Source organism: Schistocerca americana, chromosome 3 (genome assembly GCF_021461395.2).
Source record: "Schistocerca americana isolate TAMUIC-IGC-003095 chromosome 3, iqSchAmer2.1, whole genome shotgun sequence".
Classification (NCBI taxonomy): Eukaryota; Metazoa; Arthropoda; class Insecta; order Orthoptera; family Acrididae; genus Schistocerca; species Schistocerca americana.
This window is the reverse complement of record NC_060121.1, coordinates 50,489,900-50,514,608: the sequence shown is the minus strand read 5'-3', so window position 1 is coordinate 50,514,608 and position 24,709 is coordinate 50,489,900. Positions and strand designations below refer to the sequence as shown.

Genomic DNA, 24,709 nt, shown 5'->3' with positions numbered 1-24,709 from the left:
TATCTCATTTGTTTGTGAACTGCAGATACGAAGCTTATTATAATATAATATAAGTTAAATTCAATAAACTTATTCAGATGTTTAAAAATTACTCACAGTATAGAAATGGTAGCAGACAAATGGATCTTTCAAATCCACCGCCAAAGAGAGCCTTTCGCTTCGCTACTATTTATCACCAGAGATTATTTTGCAGCAATACGAGGAAGTTGGCCGTCACTATGTTTTGTTTTCTTTCTTGCGCGCTAGAGTGTGCTATGGTAGTCAGCAGCATTATGGCCGCTTGTTGTTGTGGCCGTGTTATTGTCTTAGGGTCAGTGATATGATTGTGTCGATTTCGGTCGTATTCGAATCCGTAGTCCTCACAACATACAAAATTTTTGTTTGCTAGGAATTTAATACCGCATCAAGTGTAATGGGTGCTAAAGCCAGTACGGCAAACGGTGGAGGATCAAGTCCGCGAACTAGAACATTTTCTACGAGTAGCAGTTCCGATGTTGTTGCTGCTGGGAGTACGGGATTTAGCCTTCTAAGAGCAATTCCAGGTGCTGTGTCGAGTGATAGACAAAGAGCAAGATCCTTGTCAAGTGTTCCTGACAGTCATTCAAGTCACGAAGCAATTGGAATACCGAATGCAAGCGTCGGCGCTTATGACATATCTGAATCCCCTGAAACTGACAGCAGTTCTCCCGAGGATCATGTGCTGGTTGGTCCCTTGGCTGCCAACATTAGTCTTGGTCGAGTTTACGCTGCTCATTCGTTGCCGTCGAATATCTGGCCCTTAAACGGTGAGTAAATAGTTGCAAGCAGCATAGCTCATGAAACAGAAGTAAGAAAAGTTGCCTCAGTTCTGTATTAATTACCGACAAAATCCTTACTGGTATTGATGCTGTGCTAATGAAACTCTACAGCAGAACATTGCATAGAAATAATTTACCAGAAAGGCTGTCAACAATAGAGCGACTTATTCATTGTTGTGGTAAGTTCCATTTTGGAGCAGACTTATATCAGCGTCCACTATGCTGCCCTGCATAAAAGTTGCTTGAAACTCCAGTTTTTTGTTGTGAACAGTATAATAGTAACACCTTCACCCGTGTGCGATTACAGTTATCTGAAAACTGTTGCGATCTCCGAAGTACATACCGGAACTTGTATGTAGCAAATAACAAAATATCAAAACTCTCCTAACTATCGTAAATTAAAAAAAAAAAATAGAAAATTGCATTCATATGGTTTTAATTTTGCGATAACTAAAATTGGTATGTTAATATTTAGATTATCTTGTATTATAATAGTTGTTCATATCGGCTATTCACCATCCAAATGTCTCGGCCACACTGCAATATAATCCTCTCTTGTTCCCCTGCATGAGATGTTGAATTGTCTTGATTGGTTGATGAGAAGCTTACTGTGAGCAACAGTATATTATGTGGATCTGTCGACAGAACTATAAGTCTGTTTCCCTAATATACTCATAAATTTCTTTTACTATTTTGATAGTCCTCTTTTTGATGTCAGTACTGCCTGAAAAACAATGTTTATTGCTGCACAGAATATTGCCTCCTTATTGTATGCCTGTATTTTGTAATAATGGTATTAGGTATACCCAAGCCAGTGAGAACTTCAGTAATGTAAGAACAGAATTATGGGAATTACAGGCTTCTTGGTGAGTGTAACAATGTTTCAGGTTTTGATTGTGTGGACCCTGCATTTGTAGAAACTAATTTCTGTAGCACACAAACAATAGAATAAGTTTTAGTTGCCTTTTGTTTTTCTTAACTTTCATTTCATTTAGTTTACAGAACTTGAACAATCAGTACAGAATAATGTCACTTGATCCTTTTGCTGTGCATGAGAGCCCAGCATTGTAATTCATTGAAGTGAGCTTTTAATCTGCCAATGAACTGCCTAGGAGAGATTACGCAAAAGATCTTTATAGCAGTTAGCAAGTACACATCCAAATGCTTGATTTTTCACATGACTTCCTCAGGCTCAGTAGTGTTGCATTTCATTCTTTCTCTCTGATTTGTATTCTGTTGTCTCTTGTGAATTTTATGGGAAGGTAATTGGTGTCTGGATCTGAGAGGTTTCTAGGATAAGAGATTCATGTATTGACAAAAGTTCTGTGAACATAATACCAAAATGGTAACTCGTGGACCTAAGTGTCATGAAATGTGTAACGGTTATGGTTGGAATTAAATGTGAGTTTTTATTCTACTATATATATGGTATATTATAATCATAACTGAACAAACTCAGGTCAATAAATTGCAAAATTATAGCCTGAAGTGTATGGAGATAGATAAACTGACAAGTAGGCCTAAATGGCGGAAAATTGTACAGGTGGAGATGAAACCTTCATTATCCTTATAATCTTTCTTTGTATTATGATTTGCTGGTAACAAACTGGGAGGATACAAGAAACTACCAACTAATTATGTATTGGCAGTCTCAGATAGAGTATGGATAAAATAATGTAAATGTATCTTGATATGTGAGGCTCAGTGGGTAAGTCGGACAAGAAAGCCAAAAGTTCAGGATTCAATCATTAGTTGGTCCTAAGATTTTTTCTTACATCTATAATTTTTTTCAGCTCTGAGAATGACCTGTTGATACGAAAAATACCAAATATTTGATCCCAACAAGGGATTTGCCTAGATTAGTCAGTTCGAAAGTTAAAGGATAGGGTATAACACCCCGAAAAGTATTTCACCTGGTAAAGCACTGTGGTTTTCAAACCCACTTTTGAGTTGACAGCTTAATAGTTTTACTGTAATATACTAGGACTCAAAACATGATTTTTAGCTGTTGTGTTTTGCGTGACTATTTTGTATGACAATGTATTACAAAGCACTTTCTATTCCACGATGAGAAGTTTCTCAAATCCCTATTTAGAGAAGTGATCTGTACTTCAGTTATTGATTGATCAATTCTTTGTGCTCAGTACAAGTAGAAAACACAAAACACATATCATACTTGCATTACTTCCAGTCTTATGGGAGGAAGGTAGAGTACATGTGGTCTCCAGCCCTTTTGTGTTGGATGAAGCTTGGTTTGTGTAAACTCCAATACCAAAACAAAATCGAAATGGCAAATCATAATTATTGCATGGACTCCGTATCTTGAAGTGATGAATAAATAGTTAACAGAGTAGATGAATTTTGTTGATCATCTGGAAGATCTCTTTAGTGATGTGCATGTCACCCATAAAACTTTACGGAAATACTTAGCTATAGATAAGTTGCCTGCACTAATCAGATATTACACACTTTGGATAATAGTAAACACCAAGTGCTTGATTTTTCACACGACTTACTGAATTCCTCAGGCTCAGTAGTGTTGCATTTCGTTCTTTCTCTCTGACCTGTATTCCGTGTATGTTTCCCATTTTCCCTAGTCCATATATCTGCCATTTCTATTTTCTGTAGAAATTTATGGAAACAATCAACTACACAAAGCATCTAGATTCATGTATAATGATTCACATCTTTAAATTCTGCTATAGTTTATATGCTACAGGTGTTTTATTTTAGTGTGGGGGTAATATGTGTGATCTTTTTCCTAAATGACAATACTATACTACAATGTACTGATTGTAATGAACATTCTGATCGCCTGTCAAACATTGGTAATAGTCGCAATATTGCTTTTCTGTGATCAATTGACACTTTCCAATAGTTTGGAGTATGTGGTGTTGTTATACGTGACTGGTTCTGCAGTCAATGTTTTGTTTGAAAACATGATTTCACTGTTGTGAATGCATGTATTCTCTGTGCATTTGATCAAATGGTTCTCTAACCTTCACTGTTTGGTATTGTGTGTGTGTGTGTGTGTGTGTGTGTGTGTGTGGAACTACACACAAGTAAATAAAACTGTCATAAATTGCAGTATGTTGTAATTTGATGACATACTTCAGACTTTGATGACAGATTGCAGTATTACACAAAATCTAACAAGGGAACCTCCCCATCCCCCATCGCACCCCCCCTCAGATTTAGTTATAAGTTGGCACAGTGGATAGGCCTTGAAAAACAGAACACAAATCAATCAAGAAAACAGGAAGAAGTTGTGAGGAACTACGAAAAAAAAATAAGCAAAATATACAAACTGAGTAGTCCATGCGGAAGATAGGCAACATCAAGGATAGTGTGAGCTCAGGAGCACCGTAGTCCCGTGGTTAGCGTGAGCAGCTGCGGAACGAGAGGTCCTTGGTTCAAGTCTTCCCTCGAGTGAGAAGTTTACTTTCTTTATTTTTGCAAAGTTATGATCTGTCCGTTCGTTCATTGGCATCTCTGTTCACTGTAATAAGTTTAGTGTCTGTGTTTTGTGACCGTACCGCAAAACCGTGCGATTAGTAGGCGAAAGGACGTGCCTCTCCAATGGGAACCGAAAATATTTGATCGCAAGGTCATAGGGCAACCGATTCCTCCACAGGAAAACACATCTGATATATTCTATACGACACTGGTGACAGCATGTGCGTCACATGACAGGAATATGTTATCGACACACCTAACTTGTACACTTGGCGAATGGGTAAAAAGATTCTTCTATCTTGCCCGATTTAGGTTTTCTTGTGGATGTGATAATCACTTCCAAAAAAGTGATGAAAACATAATGAACGAACAGATAATAATTGTCTGAAAATAAAAAAATTAAACTTTTCATTTGAGGGAAGTTCCCAAAACTTCTCGTTTCGCAGCTGCTCATGCTAATCACGGGACTACGGTGCTCCTGAGCTCACACTATCCTTGATGTTGCCTATCTTCCACATGGACTACTCAGTTTGTATATTTTGCTTATTTTTTTCATAGTTCCACACAACTTCTTCCTGTTTTCTCGATTGATCTGTGTTCAGTTTTTCAAGGCCTATCCACTGTGCCAACTTATAACTAAATCTGAGGGGAGCGTGATGGGGAGGTTCCCTTGTAAGAATAACTGAATGTCCAACTTTGAAATGTGAATTTTGAGGATTTCTGATAACACTATGCCTAATAAAGAGCTCCAGTGTTCAGATCGGTCTATGGGCTGATGACACCTTTCCATTTTTGTTTGTAATACTGTAATGTACAAATTGAATAAGTGCAATTAGAGAGCAATTTTGGCATGATGACTGAAGTTGGGTGCTCATTACTTTTTTTAAATTTATCCTCTGTACTAAAAAAGGAAAAGAGATGCTCTGTAAGCACAACTTTAGCTTTACATGAAGTTGTCACTAACGTGACGGTTTATTTGAACACCTCAGTGCTTTTACTAATCAGGGTCCTTTAAGAGGTGGTTTCCCTGTACCTTCGTCAGACTTTTAAACTTGATTTACACAGCCAGTTATCAGGGGACCTGCAGTGGACTCCAAACCATGTTGCGTTTTCCACATTAACAAATGGATGCTAGGTGATATGGGACAGAAAAAAAATCTTGGAGTTACTTGGGATTGAGCCTCAGGCATTTGGAACCTGGCATGACACGGATTGGATGAAGCTACCGACACCGGACATGAGTTTTGACGTATGCAGAGTGCAGTTGTATTGTGTGTGACATCATAAGTGCACAAAATGTGAATGGAATAAATCACTAACAATATTTATGTTGCTTCTATATCAGTTTTTAGACTGCAGGTTATGGTGACAGGAGATCTGTAGCATGGTGTGAGATATACATGTTTAAAGTACGCAGTTGTGTCATGTGTTGTCAAAGTCGATGAATGCAATGTTAAGAAAATAACTGTAATTCTTTTATGAGATATTTTATGTGTGGTAAACTTCCGTGAGTGGTTTGTGTTCGCCATTGGATGCATATTGTTCGAAGCAGATGGTGGATGTGGGTAGGTTCTCTATTTCCCCATACACCTGCTGACTAAGCCACCACCAAGTTCTTGTTGTAATACCCACAAACTTCTGACTTCTAATTTATTCACAATTGTTTCGCTTCTAAATTAGCTATCATTTGACATCACCCACGGGGATGTGCATTAATAGAAAATGTGTCGTTACCGTATTCAGATATTGGTTCAGTGATTACATTCTGCAAGAGCAGTTGCCACAGCTTTGAATTTTTACACTCCCGGAAATTGAAATAAGAACACCGTGAATTCATTGTCCCAGGAAGGGGAAACTTTATTGACACATTCCTGGGGTCAGATACATCACATAATCACACTGACAGAACCACAGGCACATAGACACAGGCAACAGAGCATGCACAATGTCGGCACTAGTACAGTGTATATCCACCTTTCGCAGCAATGCAGGCTGCTAGTCTCCCATGGAGACGATCGTAGAGATGCTGGATGTAGTCCTGTGGAACGGCTTGCCATGCCATTTCCACCTGGCGCCTCAGTTGGACCAGCGTTCGTGCTGGACGTGCAGACCGCGTGAGACGACGCTTCATCCAGTCCCAAACATGCTCAATGGGGGACAGATCCGGAGATCTTGCTGGCCAGGGTAGTTGACTTACACCTTCTAGAGCACGTTGGGTGGCACGGGATACATGCGGACGTGCATTGTCCTGTTGGAACAGCAAGTTCCCTTGCCGGTCTAGGAATGGTAGAACGATGGGTTCGATGACGGTTTGGATGTACCGTGCACTATTCAGTGTCCCCTCGACGATCACCAGTGGTGTACAGCCAGTGTAGGAGATCGCTCCCCACACCATGATGCCGGGTGTTGGCCCTGTGTGCCTCGGTCGTATGCAGTCCTGATTGTGGCGCTCACCTGCACGGCGCCAAACACGCATGCGACCATCATTGGCACCAAGGCAGAAGCGACTCTCATCGCTGAAGACGACACGTCTCCATTCGTCCCTCCATTCACGCCTGTCGCGACACCACTGGAGGCGGGCTGCACGATGTTGGGGCGTGAGCAGAAGACGGCCTAACGGTGTGCGGGACCGTAGCCCAGCTTCATGGAGACGGTTGCGAATGGTCCTCGCCGATACCCCAGGAGCAACAGTGTCCCTAATTTGCTGGGAAGTGGCGGTGCGGTCCCCTACGGCACTGCGTAGGATCCTACGGTCTTGGCGTGCATCCGTGCGTCGCTGCGGTCCGGTCCCAGGTCGACGGGCACATGCACCTTCCGCCGACCACTGGCGACAACATCGATGTACTGTGAAGACCTCACGCCCCACGTGTTGAGCAATTCGGCGGTACGTCCACCCGGCCTCCCGCATGCCCACTATACGCCCTCGCTCAAAGTCCGTCAACTGCACATACGGTTCACGTCCACGCTGTCGCGGCATGCTACCAGTGTGCTACCAGTGTTAAAGACTGCGATGGAGCTCCGTATGCCACGGCAAACTGGCTGACACTGACGGCGGCGGTGCACAAATGCTGCGCAGCTAGCGCCATTCGACGGCCAACACCGCGGTTCCTGGTGTGTCCGCTGTGCCGTGCGTGTGATCATTGCTTGTACAGCCCTCTCGCAGTGTCCGGAGCAAGTATGGTGGGTCTGACACACCAGTGTCAATGTGTTCTTTTTTCCATTTCCAGGAGTGTATATCCAGACTTCAAGACTTTGTAACTAAAGGTTTAAGAAGCTGAGCTTGCCTAGCGTATTGGACGGGTCACAGGTGTCCCATCAGATACGGTGGACAGCTGCGAGTGCAGAATAAGCAGTCCTGGACCAAGGCAAGACTAAACCAAATCCACTTTGCATCAGTATTGTAGTATCGGCAAAGTGGTCAGTGTCTGTTCACCAGTGATGCAACTGAAATTTCTATTCAGGAGGTAATCCTTTCAGTTTTAACACTCTCAGTAAGTCTACTCAGCCCCACCTGATTTCAGGTACAATCATCCATGGAGCATTTTGATAACCACAGTATTACTCCAGACGGTCAATCCACTGCCAGTATTACTGGCGCAACTAGTCTTTCGTATTGTGGAGTGGCTTGGTTAAAATGCAATGTGATTCAACAGTCAGTTGGAGTCCTCCGGCCAACTTTAAACCAAGAAAAACATTTATGCAACACTTAACATACAAACACTTTTGCAGACAAATAAACTTCATTAATTGGGAGCTACATTAAAAGAACAGAAGATTCAAATTTTGGCACTTCAAGAAACACAAATGGCAGACATTAACGCCATGGATTTCGGCAATTATCGTCTTTTTAAAAGTAAAACTGATAAAAGAATACTTAATAATACACCACATTAGAGAGTGGTTTTTGCAGTCTCCAAAAATATTTTAAGCTCAATAACGGAGGTAAAACCCATTAATAATTGACTAATGACAATTTCTCTTAAAAGCACAAATAGAGCATACACTTTTTTTAATGCCCATATGCCAGTCAATGAGGATAACCATAAAAAAACCTGAAGAAGTTAATGAAGCTTGGGAAATGTTAGAAAGCATAGTCTAGAAAATTCCTTCAAACCGTGTTAAGAATGTAATGGATGATTTTAATTCTCAATTAGGTAAAGAGAAAAAATGTAAGAAAACGTTTGGGTGGATTTCCTGCGCATAAATGGACAAACCAGAATGGTCAAAGACTTGTTGAAACATGAAAAAATTTTAACCTTCAAATCTTGTCAACATATTTTAAAAAGAACCCTTCTAAATAAAAATACTTGGTGGGCACACAATACATTTATTGGGGAATTTAAAGTTGATCACGTAGCAATTTTATACCCTATCTACAAAAAATTTTTAAATGTCTGAGTTAGGAAAAGGGCTAATATTGATTCTGACCATTATTTAATGCGAATAAATGTAAAACTTCAACCTCAAAAACTCTTCACAACAAAAAATTTTATTCCAAATTTGACACTGCCAAAATAACCCCAACTCTAACAAGCGAACTTCACAAAAAAACACTCCAACAGTTGGAAAAGCCTAAAAGAAAAGTTCATCAAAATAGCACAGAATTTAATTCCGCTTTGAAAGAAACAAAACTACCCTTGGTGGAACGCGGACTGTAAAACAGCAGTTAAGTCTAGGCATGAGGCATTCAAGAATTGGAATAATAACAAATCTGAAAATACGTACACCACCTTTCTAACTGTAAGAAAAGAAACACATAAATTACTCCAACAGACTAAAAGAAACTACAAAAATGCTCAACTTTTAGAAATCGAAAAAAACTTCCTAAAGAACAATACAAGAAACTTTTATAGAACATTCAAAACAAAACTAATCAGTTACCAACCTCAGAGTCTTTACTTAAGATATGTAAATGGGAGTTTGGCTCTTAACAACCAGGAAAATTGTAATGTACTTGCTGATTAATTTGGAAAACTATAAACTGTCCAGAACCAGCGAATAAATACCAACTATACCAAACTAATAACACCAACGCTAACTCTAAAGAACCTCCTGAAATCGAAATAGCTAAACAAATTAAGAGGCTGTAAAACGATAAAGCAGCCGGAGAAGACAGTATAATTGCAGAACTATTAAAATCAGTTGGCCCTAACACTATAAAAGAGATCACTCAACTAATAGGACATACCTGGAAAACTAAGAAAATACCTGGAGACTGGAAAATTGCCCTACTTCACCCACTGCAAAAAAAAGGAGATATAACCTGTGTTAATAATTATCGAGGACTCTCTCTTCTCCCAGTCATATACAAAATTCTCTTGCAATGTTTACTTCATCGAGGCTAAGAACAGTTAGAACCTAAAGTTGACGAATACCAAGCAGGCTTTACACTGAACAGATCCTGTCTGGAACAAATTCTTAATTTAAAACTAAAGGATTTCTAGTAACAATATTGTGTGTACATTTGCGGGTTTTAAAAAGGCGTATGACTCAGTTGATTGTGAATCTCTTTCCCAAATTTTAAAGGAACGAGGGCTAGATAATAAAACTCGTAGCACTAACTAAGGAAACGTTAACAGGAACCAGCTCTGAAGTTAAATTCATTGGAGATATTTATGAACCATTTAATATAAAGACTGGTGTTAGACAGGAAGATGGACTCTTCCCATTACTGTGTAACTGTATTTTGGAAAAGGTAATTACAGAATGCTGAGAACAAAATTCGAGTCAAAACATAGATCAAATTAGGTAGAAGTAATATTAGAGTAGGCTGCCTCGCCTTTGCAAATGATCCGGCAGTTTTAACTAGGGGTATTACCACAGCTCAAAAACAAATTGAAATCCTTAGAAAAGTTGCAGAAAAGGTAGGATTACGAATATCATTCGAAAAAACTGAATGTATGACTTGCAACAAGCAAACACCAAAGTTTTTGAACACTAAATATGGAAAAATAAAAAGGGTTTCTCAATTTAAATACTTGGGGAAAATCATACAAAAAAAAGTCTGGAAAAAGCTGCAAACGAAGTTCACTGTCAGAAAATGGCAACTGTATTCAGATTAACACAAAATATTTATTGTAAAAAATCACTTTCTAAATTCAGCAAACTTATGCATCACAATGCTGCAATCAAACCTGAATGTTTTCAAGGAGCAGAAAATTTAATTTTAAATAGATAAGGGGTATTGAAGAAATTCAAAAGAAAGAAAGATTAAGAGGAAAATATTAGGCCCCAAAATTATTGATGGAGGAACTTACAGGCTGAGAAGTAATAAGGAAACAGAAGAATACAAAGACATACATGGTGACATGAGAAAACGAAGACTTAAATTTTATGGGTGAATTAAAAGAATGACACCCACTAAGTTGACAAAACAAATAGAAACCAAAGTAAGGCCAAATCTGAGCCAATTAAATGGATCACTGTGATTAAGGAGGCTCTTAAAGTTGCCAGTATAAGTCAGGCAGACGTTACAGATAGAAAAACATTCAGACCAAAGATTTTGGATTGGAAAATTGGTCAGAAGGAAATCAGAAAACGGACAACAATAATAATATACATTATTGAGCAAAGTAAACTTCAAGAAGTCTCATTTAACAAAGGCTTGCGCAGGGAACTTCCTCAAGTAAGTTATGACAGCATTAATTTAAGGGAAAGGGGAAAAGTTACCATTTTCTGAATGGTGAACAGACTTCGGTGTCCATTCCTCCAAAAATTACTGTTGCTAATGGCTATTCTGGCCATTGTAAGCCTGACTTCTGTGTTCGTGTTTTCTCAATACTAATTTGACCACAGGGAACAGCTAAATACACTATGTGATCAAAAGTATCCAGACACCTGGCTGAAAATGACTTAAAAGTTCGTGGCGCCCTCAATCGGTAATGCTGGAATTCAGTATGGTGTTGGCCCACCTGTAGCCTTGATGACAGCTTCCACTCTCACAGACAGGTGCTGGAAGGTTTCTTGGGGAATAGCAGCCCATTCTTCACTGCTGCACTGAGGAGAGGTATCAATATCGGTCGGTGAGGCCTGGCACGAAGTCAGCATTCCAAAACATCTCAAAGCTGTTCTGTAGGATTCAGGCCAGGACTCTGTGCAGGCCAGTCCATTACAGGGATTTTATTTTCGCGTAACCACTCCGTCACAGGCTGTGCAATATGAACAGGTGCTCGATCGTGTTGAAAGATGCAATCTCCGTCTCTGAATTGCTCTCCAACAGTGGGAAGCAAGTAGCTGCTTGAAGCATCACTGCAGGCCTGTGCTGTGATAGTGCCATGCAAACCAACAAGGCATGCAAGCCCCCTCCATGAAAACCACGACCACCCATAACATCACCGCCTCTGAATTTTGCTGTTGGCACTACACACCTTGGCAGATGACGTCTACCGGGAATTCACCATACCCACTCCCTGCCATGGGATCTCCACATTGTGTACCGTGATTCGTCACTCCACACAATGTTTTTCCACTGTTCAATTGTCCAATGTTTACGCTCCTTACACCAAGTGAGGCGTCGTTTGGCATTTGCCGGTGTGGTGTGTGGCTTATGAGCAGCCGCTTGACCGTGAAACCCAAATATTCTCATCTCCCTCCTAACTGTCATAGTACTTGCAGTGGATCCTGATGCAGTTTGGAGTTCCTGTGTGATGGTCTGGATAGATGTCTGTCTATCACACATTAAGACCCTCTTCAACCATTGACAGTCTCTATCAGTCAACAGACAAGGACGGTCTGGTACCGAGTGTCGTGGGTTTCGAATCCACGTCAGACAGCATGGACCTAGATTACCACTAGAGGTCTCTGCAGCCGTTGTGCTGTAGTCTCTGCAGCCGTTGTGCCATAGGCCGTGACTACGCGTGTTCCTGGCCCGTGTAAGACGTGAGGGTGCCACTGTGGAGTACGTGGTCCCAGCAGCCAATAGCGACGACCCCTATACTGTATTTAAGCACCTGCCTCGCTCATTGAGGCAGTCTGATATTCGTCTGAGTCTATCGACATATCACCTACAGACAGCATGTTTACTTTGTTTCTGTGTACGAGTGGACATTGTGGAATTCTTGAGGTTGTCACTTGTGACCCCATTGCTTCTTGCGTGTTGTTGTTCATAAAGTCTTGCTCAGTCGTCCCTCGTTGTCCATGTCCATCCTTTCCCGTTTGTTTGTGGGACCGCTCCCGTTTGGTCCCGCAGTGCTTCGTTCTCGGCAACCCCTCAACTTTTCCGGTCTCGGTTACATCAGTCGGCCTGTATGCTTTTGTGCTGTACATGTCCCTTCACGTTTCCACTTAACTATCACATTGGAAACAGTGGGCATAGAGATGTTTAGGAGTGTGGAAATCTCGCATACAGACATATGACCCAAGGGACACCCAGTCATCTGACCATGTTCGAAGTCCGTGAGTTCCGCGGAGCACCTCATTCTGCTCTCTCACAATGTCTAATGACTACTGAGGTCGCTGATATGATGTATTTGGCAGTAGATGGCAGCACAATGCAGCTAATACGAAAAACTTATGTTTTTGGCGTTGTCCGGATACTTTTGATCACATAGTGTACAGGGTGTAGATAGAGTCTGGGAACACTTTCAGTTGTTTATTGCACAAGAAGCAAGTGTTGAACAGATATCATAAATATGTCACTTTGAAGAGAAACCACCACCACAGCGTAGTTTGGTAATTTGCCAATATCAGTGCTAGTTGCAAACATGGCGAGTTCAGGTGTGGAGGGAGCTTTCTGTGTGTTGGAGTTCGACAAAAACAAGAGTGCTACAGCTGTTCAACAGATGTTTAGAACCAAGTACAGTAAGAAGCCCCCCAACAGGGAAGGCCATTTACCACTGGCAGAACAAATTTATTACGACGGGTTGCTTGTGCCCTCCAAAGAGAAGCGGACATCCCAGTGTGAGCACGTATGAGATACATTCATGAGGAGTCCAAAGAAATCTGTGCGTCATGCATCCCATTAACTTGAGCACGTACACGGAGCTGCAACATCGATGGATCAGCTGTGCTACTGAAGGGGACAGCTGTTTCATGAAATGGCCTCCCCAACCACCAGATCTCACTCCGCATGACTTATTACTGTGAGGTCACATAAAACATCTGGTGTATGTACTGCTTCTACCGCGTGATGTAGCAGAGCTCTGGGAGAGAATATAGGAAGTGACTGCCACAGTCGACGATGCCATGCTGGGACGGGTATGGCAAGACTGCCGGCTCACTCATGGTTCACATATGGAATGGTTGTTAAAAAAAAAACTTCGAGTTTCTCTTCAAAATGCAATATATATGACATCTGTATAATGCTTAGTTCTTGTGCAATAACTAATTGCAAGTGTTTCCGGACTTTATGTACACCCTGTGCAATGGAGTTAAATGTAAATCTGGGTTCTCATTGTGATTCCAGTAGAGTGCGTTGTATAGCCACTTGTGAACAGAACAATGCGAAGTGTACTTATACACTGTTTGGTCTGTTACAGGCCTTGTAGGTCCATTTCTAGATGACACTGTGCACACATTGAGACTTTTACAACAAAAAGGCTTGTCAGCAAAGAAAGCTGCCCGCAGCAAGATCATTTGGACATTGAGTGCCGATCGTGAGAGTCGTCAATACCACGAACTTGTGTTTGTTACCCATAAAGTGTGGCTAGTATGTACCCCGAAGAGAACGGAGAAGGCTGAATTGACCAGACAGTACGCAACATGCCTGCACTTTAATTTGGCGTCCATTGCGAACAACAAAAGTATTCACAACTGGCCTACTGGTGAACTTTGGTGCCAAGTCTTTACTTACTAACATCCCAGTACCAGATACATTGGAGATAATCGCACCAAATATGTGTGACCTGGTGGAATTATGCTTGCAGTAGAGTTATTTTCAGTATGAATGTTTTACGAACATTGTGACGAGGTTGCTGTGGACTCAACTTTGTCACCTGTAACAACTAACATTTTTATGGAGAATTTCAAATAATAGGTGATGAACACAAGTAATTATTAACATTCTTAGTGGCCGAAGTATGACACCTACTCTTGTCCTTTTAATTATTGAACGAGAATATGTACTTTGCCTGTGGCGTTGGCAAGGACATTTGATGAGGATTTCAATGGCTTAACATCTGTGGAAACTGGTGAAATAGTAACAAGATAAATGTTCCACAAACCACTGTCCCTATAGCAAGAGAAGAGGTCCTACAAATAGGTGTCCTACTGTACCAAATAAAGCAAATTTGTATCTTGGAAAGGAGCATACGTTGGCTATAATAACTGTGACATCAGTGCTCTAAATGTTGACCTAGAACACTGATACATCCTATAAAGCGATTAAGGACAGACAGCATTACGTGTTCAATTTCATCTGGACTCACCGCAGAACAGGCCCGTGTTATTAAGCAAACTTCAGTGTGGACAAGGGGAAAAGTGACCAGCATTCGTGCCAACAGACTTCAACACGTGTTTGATCCTCTGTGCACATTTTTTTCCCTTTTTTTGCAATAATACTGGGTGTCTCAAAACGTACAGTAAAACTTTAATGCATCATAGCATCCAAACTGCTTAAGATATTCACATGTTGGACTTACGTGACACACTGTCCCACAAAGTTGTTGTGCCATTCAGTCTTATTTAACAGGTGCACCTTTATCACCCACAACATCCAGCCTGCATTCGAAGTGTATCCACACTCGGCGCATCATATCTGTATCAACTGAGGCAGTGGCAGCAACGATACAGTTCTTTAAGTCATTGATGTGATTGACAGGCGTTTAGTAGCTATCCTTGCCATACCCCCGTAGCATGAAGTCCATTGGTGTAATATCAGGTGACCTAGGAGACTAGGGAATTTGACCACACCTGCCAATCTAGCGAAATGGAAACACCTGGTCTTGAACATCTCACACCGTCTGATCCCAGTGTGGCGGTGCACCACCATCGTATCGACACCTGTGAGGGTGGTTGCTTTCTATACCGTGTTTGGAAGTTCTTTTGACCCCGCATGTCCAATTTGTCTGAATAAACCATTCCACATACTGAACATTTTTTTGAACCATTGTCATTATGTTTAACTCAAGACATCCTGGAACGCTCACAACAAAACTTGGTTAATTTGTCTGTCACATAACCATGGGGCCCCTCCCGTCAGAAGTTCGAGTCCTCCCTTGGGGATGGGTATGTGTGTTTGTGTTTGCATAAGTTAGTTTAAGCTACTTAAAGTAGTGTGTAAGTCTAGGGACAGATGACCTGAGCAGTTTGGTCCCTTAAGGATTCACACATTTGTCTTGTCACATAAGCCAGATATGGTGTGAATATCTTAATTAGTTTGGATGCTATAACACATTGAAGTTGCAGTGGACTTTTTGAGACACACTGTATTTCCCACCAGCTATGCAAGTCATGAGAGTGGTGCAAAAATTAGTGACATTTTAAATGGTTTTAGCAAACACTGATAAATAATATATATTGCAGAGAATAAAAGCAAAGCAGTGTGGGATGTTATAAAAAAGGAAACTGGGAGAGGCAACCAAATGCAGAATAACATACTGCTAATGGACGGGGATAAGGTAATAAATGATTCACAACACTTAGCAACTATGTAAACGAGCATTTTTCAAGTATTGCAGAGAAGTTACAGCAAATATTCCCCCAAAACAAATATAATATCTGTAAATAATGTTGCACTAAATACAATGATGTTACTTCCAACCACAGAGAATGAAGTCAATAAAAATGTTCAAAAACCAAAAAAAATAAAAATTCAGTAGGCTTCCAATGTGTGTACTGAAACAATGCAAAGGGATTACACAAACCCCCTTGACAAATATAATAAACGAATCCTTCACATCAGAGACATTTCCAGAGCAGTTAAAACAGGCTAGAGTTGTACCTTTGCTTAAGAAAGGTAACGCCAGAAGACATAGAAAATTACCAGCCCATTTCCCTGCTGTCAGCATTCCCAAAAATAATAGAAGCATTTATGAAAGACAGATTAATGAATTAACTGAATAAATACAATCTTTTAAGCGAATCAGAGTTTGGTTGCTAAAGTGACAAAAATACGGAGTCTGCCATTGTAGAATTCACAAAAGTTGTACTTGATGCTCTTGATAAAGATAAGTCTAGCACAGGTATATTTTTGAATCTTTCTAAGGCATTTGATACCGTTGACCACAAGATTCTATTAAATTAGAAGCATTAGGGATAAGAGGGGTAGCTAATGACTGGTTTCGATCATACCTAGCAGATGGGGTACAAAGAGTAGAGGTAACACATACTTCAAATAGATCTAAACATTTAGTGAAATACTTTATCAGAACCAAAATACATTAACCCACGCATTACCAAGTGGGGTATTCTGACTACCCCATGTTGATTTTTTTCCCTATAATAATGTTATCTGAAGGGCCATACGCCTGTCGTTTCATGACTTTGTACTAAAATGATTGAAGTTGAATTTACACTCAAGACTGTCTAATTTTTTTTGCTTTATCATTGTTATTCAAGTCATTTATTGATGGGATTGTGAGACTACCCCACTTGGTATGAAACTTTTGCCATAGATCCAGTGTTTGTTATTGTTGCTGGTTACTATTGTTGAGTTTAATTTGACGTTCACTGTTGAACTGACATTACACGAGTCAGTATTTCATCTGCAAGTAAGGATGTCAAAAGGATTTTCTAGCGAAGAGATCGTGGTAATTCTATACACTTCTGATGTCCCCAATTGATGAATGATTAGCAATGTACCGAGGAAACTGCCCTTTTCGGGTTTATATGAAGAGCAAACCCGGCAAGTATGGCATTAAAATTTGTGTTTGTGCTGATGTGAAGACATCTTACTTATTATGGGTCCAAATTTACACAGGAATGGTGGACAATACTCGGGAAGTGAATCAAGGACAGAGAGTTGTTTTGGATCTGATGGAACCATTTCTGAATAAGGTTTTCCATTGGCTGCTGAACTAATAAAATGAAATGCGACATTGGTTGGTACCTTGCATTCCAATAAGAAAGAGAGTCTGAAGGAATTCTTGCCAAACAGAAAAAGAGAAGTTCACTCTGCAATGTTTGGCTTCACAAATGACTTGACTCTAGTTTCCTATGTTCCAAAGAAGGGAAAGGCAGTAATACTACTCCCTACTCAGCATAATGAGAGACAAGTGAGTGGTGAAGAAAGTGAACACAAACCCAAAATCATACTGCACTACAACAAAACCAAAGGTGCTGTAAATGATGGGGACAAAATGACAAGAGAATACAGTTGTGTTAGAGGAACAAGATGCGACCACTAAGAATCTTCATGGAAATGATAGATATTGCAGCACTGAATGGATATATTCTGTACACTCAAAGATTTCCTGAATGGCAGAAGAATAACCGAAGCCGACGTAAACTCTTCACGACTGAACTGACATTTTGACTCAGCAAAGGCAACATGAAAGAAAGAGCGAAAAATATCAACGGTCTTCATAAAGCTGTACAAGATGCACTGAAAGCTTGTGGCATTGCAATTCCTACAGCAGTGATCCACACCCAGTGTTCGAAGTTACCAACGCCACAACAATGTCAAGATTGCAAGAGAACCAAAGATCGGAAAACAAGATTCTGTTGTGTAACATGCAAGAAACCTGTTTGTATATACACAGAGAAGAAACTGTTACTGTGAAGTGCATGCAGTGCAAAACTGTACTTGACTGAAAAGTTGAAAAAAGTCTTGTGTTATTTTACTGCAGTGACTGTTGAGGTACATAGATTATTTTCTGTTTGTTGAGTACTGAATTTAGTGAAAGATATAAAAAAACTTTTGTACTTTGTATCTGTGATCTGATTAAATACTTCTAATGACCTGAAAAGCTGTTTCTCAATACTAAATAAACCCACTCAATGGAAATAACGAAAACTGAGAACAAATATTACAATAAAACACAAAACTCTTGGTAATATAGAGGTGTGAAAAAGCTTGGTTATGGGAGGGTTAATACAGGGGTCCACAAGGTAGCATATTAGGACCAATAATATTCCTGATATACATCAATGACTCTCCGAGTAGTGTTACTCATAGTGAAAAAATTCTCTTTGCTGATGACAGCAATATTATAGTCACTGAGAAAACAAGAGAACTCCTTGCTGAGAAAGCAAATGAAACTCTCAAGGAAGTTTGATTGGTCACTAAGCAATAAAGTGACATTGAACATAAAGAAAACTAATGCCATGAATTTTAGTTTGAAGAGGAATAATGGAACCTCTATAGACTGTGTAACAAATGCAAAACTTCTAGGAATGAATATTGATTCTCAGTTGAAGTGGTGTGAACACACAAAGGTACTTGCAAACAGAATGTCATTAGCATGCTACGCCCGTAGAATCCTATCATCAGTGTGTAAGATGCAGTGTCTTTTACTTACATGTTATTCATATGTACACCCAATTCTAAGCAATGGCATTCTTTTTTGGGGAACAAATGCACAAAATATGAACACAATTTTCAAACTCCAGAAAAGAGCCATAAGAATAATTATGTAAAGATCTGTTCAAAACAATGGGAATTTTAACTGCTCCAGGTGAATACATTTACCAGTCAGTTGTACATGTCAATTACTGCACAAACAGCTCTGTCCTTGACCATGCATCAAAAGATAGACTCAACTTACATTTACCAAGAAAAAATAAACATAAAACTCAAAACAGCATTTTCTACCAATGAATAAAACTGTACAATAAATTACCAATAGAGATTTAAAAAATTGCAAAAATACACTTGTTTAAAAACGAAGCAAAAAGTACCTGTTATGCAATACATTTTATATGTTAAAGGACTACTTAGATAAAACAGAATAGGGGTTTGATTGAAAAAAATGTTGTACAAATAAATAATAACAACAACAATAATAATAATAATAATAATAGTGATTATAAAACATTCCACATAACACCTTCACTTTGTTTTTTTCTTTCTTTTTTCGTTTTTAGAAATACTTACCCCAAGCTATGCATAGCACAATACTAACACCTCTTTCTCTTTCTGAGCTCAACATCTCACTCATTATGGAGGGATGCTGACTCAGTTTTTCAGGATAGCAAATGGGAAGCTGCGGTACAGAAAATGGCCCAGAGATCACCAGTATGTGTGTGTGTGTGTGTGTGTGTGTGTGTGTGTGTGTGTGTGAAGTGTTATGAAACAAAGTATGTATAGTGTGTGTGGTGATTGATAGTGAGATACGAGTGAACAGTGTGGCATTAAATTATTTAATAAGTTATTTGTAAAAAAAGTATTGTATACCTGGAGTAAATCTAATGATTGTCTCTAACTAGAAGTCTGTAAATGTATGTGTATACGAATTAGCTTATTTTAAATTGGTCTAAACTTGTAAATACTTTGACATGTCCTATATCCTTGTAAAAAGAGACCTACGGATGAATACAGCTACTACTGCTACTACTACTATTATTATTACAAGAGTCACAGTTGAAACTAAAATAGCGTGTGAAGCAGCTAAGATGACGAAACTAGAAGTTGCGGACATAGCCGTTAATAAAGCTTTATCCAGTCGGTGTAACTCTTCTACTACCGTCACACATGAGAGGATTTTTTTTCTGAAAATGAGATAATAGAAGTTCACAAAGACCCAAGGCAGAAGTTCCAGGTAGATCTATAGGAAAAGATAGCCCCAGTTTCTGCTTAACGATTACGAAAAGAAATCGCTGAAAATGATGAATCCTAAACTCCCCCCTCTAAGATCGCAGGTTAAGATACATAAGAAGGGAAACACAGTCCGTCCAATTGTTAACAATTTGTCATCGGCATATTGTAAACTAAATAAGTTTCTTAACAACAAGCTTAAAGCATTCTAAGATATATCAAGCATGGTAAGATATATCAACAAAAAGATGGTCTTGGGATGGGCTGGTACGTTAGCAGACATTTTTACGAACGATTTAGAATGTAAGTTCTTCGCTAAGTCTCCACAACTAAAAGACAAGACTATATGTTATAAACGTTATGTCGATGTCTCCACAACTAAAAGACAAGACTATATGTGATAAACGTTATGTCGATGACATCTTGCTACTGTTACAGGGTGACGAGAATGAGGTTACTGCATTTGCTCAAGCCATAGGCAGCATGCACCAAAAAATAGCTTTTACTACAGAAGTAGAAGAAGCGGGCTCCATTAACTATTTAGACCTTACTATTAAGAAAGTTGATAACAGATACAAATTTTAGATTTTCAGAAAGCCTACATGTACAAATACTGTTATCGGTGCCAGTTCACGCCACCCGCCGAGATAGAAAAGGGCCTTCGTCACCTCCATTACCCACTGACTCTTTCGATTAGCATTGGCCAACAATGAAATACGTCAAGAACTTAGTATCTAAAAACAAATTGCAGTAGCCAACGGCTTTTCTACAAATGATGTTATGCGCCCGTCCAATAGGATAAAAAGACAGAAAATAAATAGTAGGCAGGCGCATAATTACACAGAAAGAAAGAAGCAGCAAAGAAAAATTGAAAACTATTGCAATGAAATTTTACGGAAAAATGCCTCAACTAATTGAAAAATATTTTAGGAAATCTAAGGTTAGATGTGGTTAACAACACTCTGAAACTCCGTGCAGAACACAATTTGTGTAATAATTCTGAAAAATTTGATGGTTCTGGGGCTTACAAGATCGTTTGTAGCAGTTGTGACAAATTTTATATCGGTCAGACTGGCCGTTCTTTTAAAGTAAGATTCAAGGAGCATTTGCAGGCCTGTAACAAAACTGCATTGGGAATGCATTTGGCAGAAAGCGACCACACTATAGGGAATATTGACTGTTCTGCACAGGGCGGAGAATGGTCGTGCTCTCGATATGTTAGAGGAGTTGGAGATTTATAAGGCCTAAAAGCACGAGCCCACAAGGGTACTCAATGCACAGAGCTATTTTGTGCCTAACTCCTACTTTCCTTTGATAATATATTACAATAACTACTTAATGCCTCACTTATTTATATCTAGTCTTGTTGCTGATTTATGTCGAGAAAATTATGCATTTGCCTCACTGTCATACTTTCGTCCCTCTAACCCTGTAACTGATTATATTGTATCTATTCGTGGACTGTATGGGCAGACTATATAATGTTATTTATTGGCTGTTAATATGTTGTAAAAACCTTTTCTGTGGAAGTTGTGTCACGATGTACGAAAAGCCCTATAGCTTTTAAGTTCTTACGATCACTACGAGCCTGCGTAACATCATGGCGGCCGAGCCAACAGAAGGTGCTGATCATTGATCTGTCTTTTTTTCCATACAGTTATGTTGTCATATAGACGTTTTATCTTTCATAGGTGATTTATAGGTTGCTATAGGCAGTGTATTACGTTTTTATTTTTACGGTAAATTCAACAAGAAAGTGTCAAACCTATTACTTTTATACATTTCCTTTAAATAATTTTATATGTTACTGTATTCGTCTTTTATTTTATTACAGTTGTTTTCTATAGTAATTATCAAAATTTAAAAGTCTGCTATATGTATTTTACCTACTGTATTTTCATAGTGTTATGGTTCTTACGTAAATGAAGAGTACATCTAAGCCCACAGCAGCTACGTCTGTGAAGCGTATAGCCAAACGTATTTCTGGTAGCTACTGCACTTCAGTCTGTGTTGTACAGTAACGCCAGTTGCAAAATGACCGTGTGGACGATGTGGCCTATTTTACACCATAGTTTAGTTCTGCGTGACGATGCCTTGATGAGTGTGTTTATGTTTTGACGATGCCATTACGGCTTTATCACATTAGGACATGGTGTAGAACAGGTACGTTTCACCTTATTTTATCAGCACATTCCCAGTTTGTATCAGAGTATATCGTGATAGGAAATAGTGTATTGTTTTGAAAGCTAGACTGCCCATTATTTGTATATTTTTTATATTGTATATCAGAAGATGCTCATTACTGACTGAAACCGGTCATCGACGATGGACTTCATATTGTGATCGATGACTGGAATAAAAAACACTTGTGTTACAGTGACTCAACAACGCCGGCCGTTGTAGCCTTCATGTTTGCGAGTCACGCTCGTGATTTCAGTACGCGCAGCGGTAATGTATACTTTTCCAAAAAGATTGTCCCGAGATGAACTGTTGTTTTTTGTAGGACAACCGTAGGAAATGGAGAAACATGTTACTAGATGTTTTGAAATATTTACTTGTGTTCTACTAACAGGTTTGTTTTGACCCCTTATACCGTTTACACCCTGTAGTTCATATACTTACAAAAAAGAAAAAAAATACACTGCACAAAAGAATTAAATGGATACTTTTTCGAAATCCCGTAATTCCCACCCACTGCTGCGCTTAAGCTCAAAATTTTGCTCAAATGTGCATACTACCTTTCTGTGCAGTGGTGCAAAATCACATCGCCCTCCGACGTCAGCCTGAGCTTCAAACAGCAACGTGTCGACACGTACGAAGAAAAGGCCACAGCTCAGAAATTGGTATGAGTGCGAGATGGGTTAATGATGTCACATTGGTACCAAGTTTCAGCACACTTGTGCCCAGTGCCGCCATGTACGTGTCACGCGATCGGAAGGTCGTCACAGTCCGCCTTATCCCCAGGACCAGGCGCCTGCGGGCGATCTACGCTGCTGCTCTTCTGCCTGATAGCAGGCCTATGTTGTGCTTGTATATGTACATTCTCAATAAAGTTGGGCGGGTGCTGCCCGGGGTTTCACATAACTGGGGGTGTCAGAGGTACCCTTTGCCGTTTTAATCTCACACTTGTCAGTGGCGCATCACCCTGTGATTACGTAGTTCCTTTTCCTCACGTTCAGATTTCGTCGAATGGTTCCCTACAAGTTTCAGCCCGTACCCGAGAGCAAAAACTACAATCGCGCTACACACCAAGCTGGTGCGATCACGTTCGTTGCGGATGCTGCCCTACAGTATCCATAGATAAGGGCTGAAAGGCCAGAGGGTGTCAGCAGTGTCAGATGTTGTCCAGCACGTCTTCCTGTTGCCCATCGCACTGCGACCTGTCGCTTTCAATCGCGAAATGTGTGGGAGTCGACGCTACAAGGAAAGTGACAGTTTCATTGACACCCGTTATGCCACTTCTTGCAGCCTTTTCATGCTGATCCTGAGTGGCGGTGCGGTTGTGATATTTTCCTCGGCCACTCGTAAGAAAACCGCTGGGCGTCGCGTTTCTGACTTCCATCGCAGAGGCGTCAAAAGAATGGGCGAAATGGGGGTGTGACGGCCTCATCCTGTGACACGTCAGTATTGGAACTACCTGCGTTCCACCCCCAAAGTACCGTCATCCAAGATGGCGGCGATGACGTCATCCAATATGGCGACTGTGACGTCTTCCAAGATGGCGGATTTTGGCGGGAAGTTTGTATTTTGGCTGGGAAGTACCACGCCCCCCTCCCTCAGAAAAATGGTGGGAAGTTCAAATTCCAACAGGATAATGGCGGGAAAAATGGACTTGTCTTTACTATTTAACGAGTTTCAAGCATGTGTGTTCTCCACGAGCTCTAGAGCTCAACTGGCTTAGTTGATATCGTTGCCACCAGAGAGCATCACTGTGATGTCATCCAAGATGGCGACCGTGACGTCAGTCAAGATGGCTGTGCCCAGTGTATCCACCACGTGGTGTAAGATTGAACACTTGGCCTACCTCTACTAACCTAACCCCCTCCCCAATAAAAATCACGCGAAGTCCAAATTCCAACATGATAATGCGGCACACCTACGATAATGGCGGCAAAAACGGACTTGTCTTTATTATTTAACCAATTTCAAGCAGCTGTGTTCTCCACTGGGCCTGGACTCTTATTGGCTTAGTTCACATTGTTGCCGCCAGAGGGTGCTCTCCTCATGTCAGATCATGACGCAAGTACCGTTATTCAAGATGGCTGCACCCTATGTATCCATCACAAGCTCAGGTGGTTTAGTTTATATCGTGACCACCAGAGGACGCCACCGTGATGTCGCGTGATGACACTAGATTGTCTGCTCTCTCTCTCTCTCTCTCTCTCTCTCTCTCTCTCTCTCTCTCTCTCTCGTGCGCGCTTTATAACCGGACACGCGCCGCGCCGCGCCGCGCCAGCAGCCCGCGGGCGTCCGACCATTTGGGTCACAGTTCCACGAGCGGCTGAGTGCTCCTCCACACACGCGCCACACATAGTCTTCTGTAAAAATGCTGACACACACATCGCACATCTAACCTATCAATTACCTAAGTACTTAATTCGATTTCAATTTTAATCATATTCAATAATCAATTTACAATTTCAATAGTCAATGATCAAATGAGAAGTTCCACATTTTCCCACTATCAGCGCGGTGTTCATTCATGACCTAGCACCCCCACCCCTAGACTGCTGCACTCCCATTAGTCACGTGATTAGACTTCATGTAGGTAGGAAAAGGTGTTCACTATACTTTCAACTACTTTTCAGGGTCCAAGACAGCCATC

The 24,709-nt window shown here is 40.4% G+C and overlaps 1 protein-coding gene across 3 annotated transcripts in view; it reads left to right on the top strand.

The window, feature by feature from the left end:
* The first annotated feature begins 248 nt into the window (after window positions 1-248).
* LOC124605375 (E3 ubiquitin-protein ligase ZNRF2) overlaps window positions 249-24,709 on the top strand; it is a 683,705-nt gene continuing 659,244 nt past the window's right edge. For all 3 annotated transcript variants that reach the window (XM_047137010.1, XM_047137008.1, XM_047137007.1), the window contains exon 1: window positions 249-785. In XM_047137010.1, coding sequence (XP_046992966.1) covers window positions 413-785 — 373 coding nt within the window. In that variant the 5' untranslated portion in view covers window positions 249-412. The remainder of the gene's footprint in view (window positions 786-24,709) is intronic.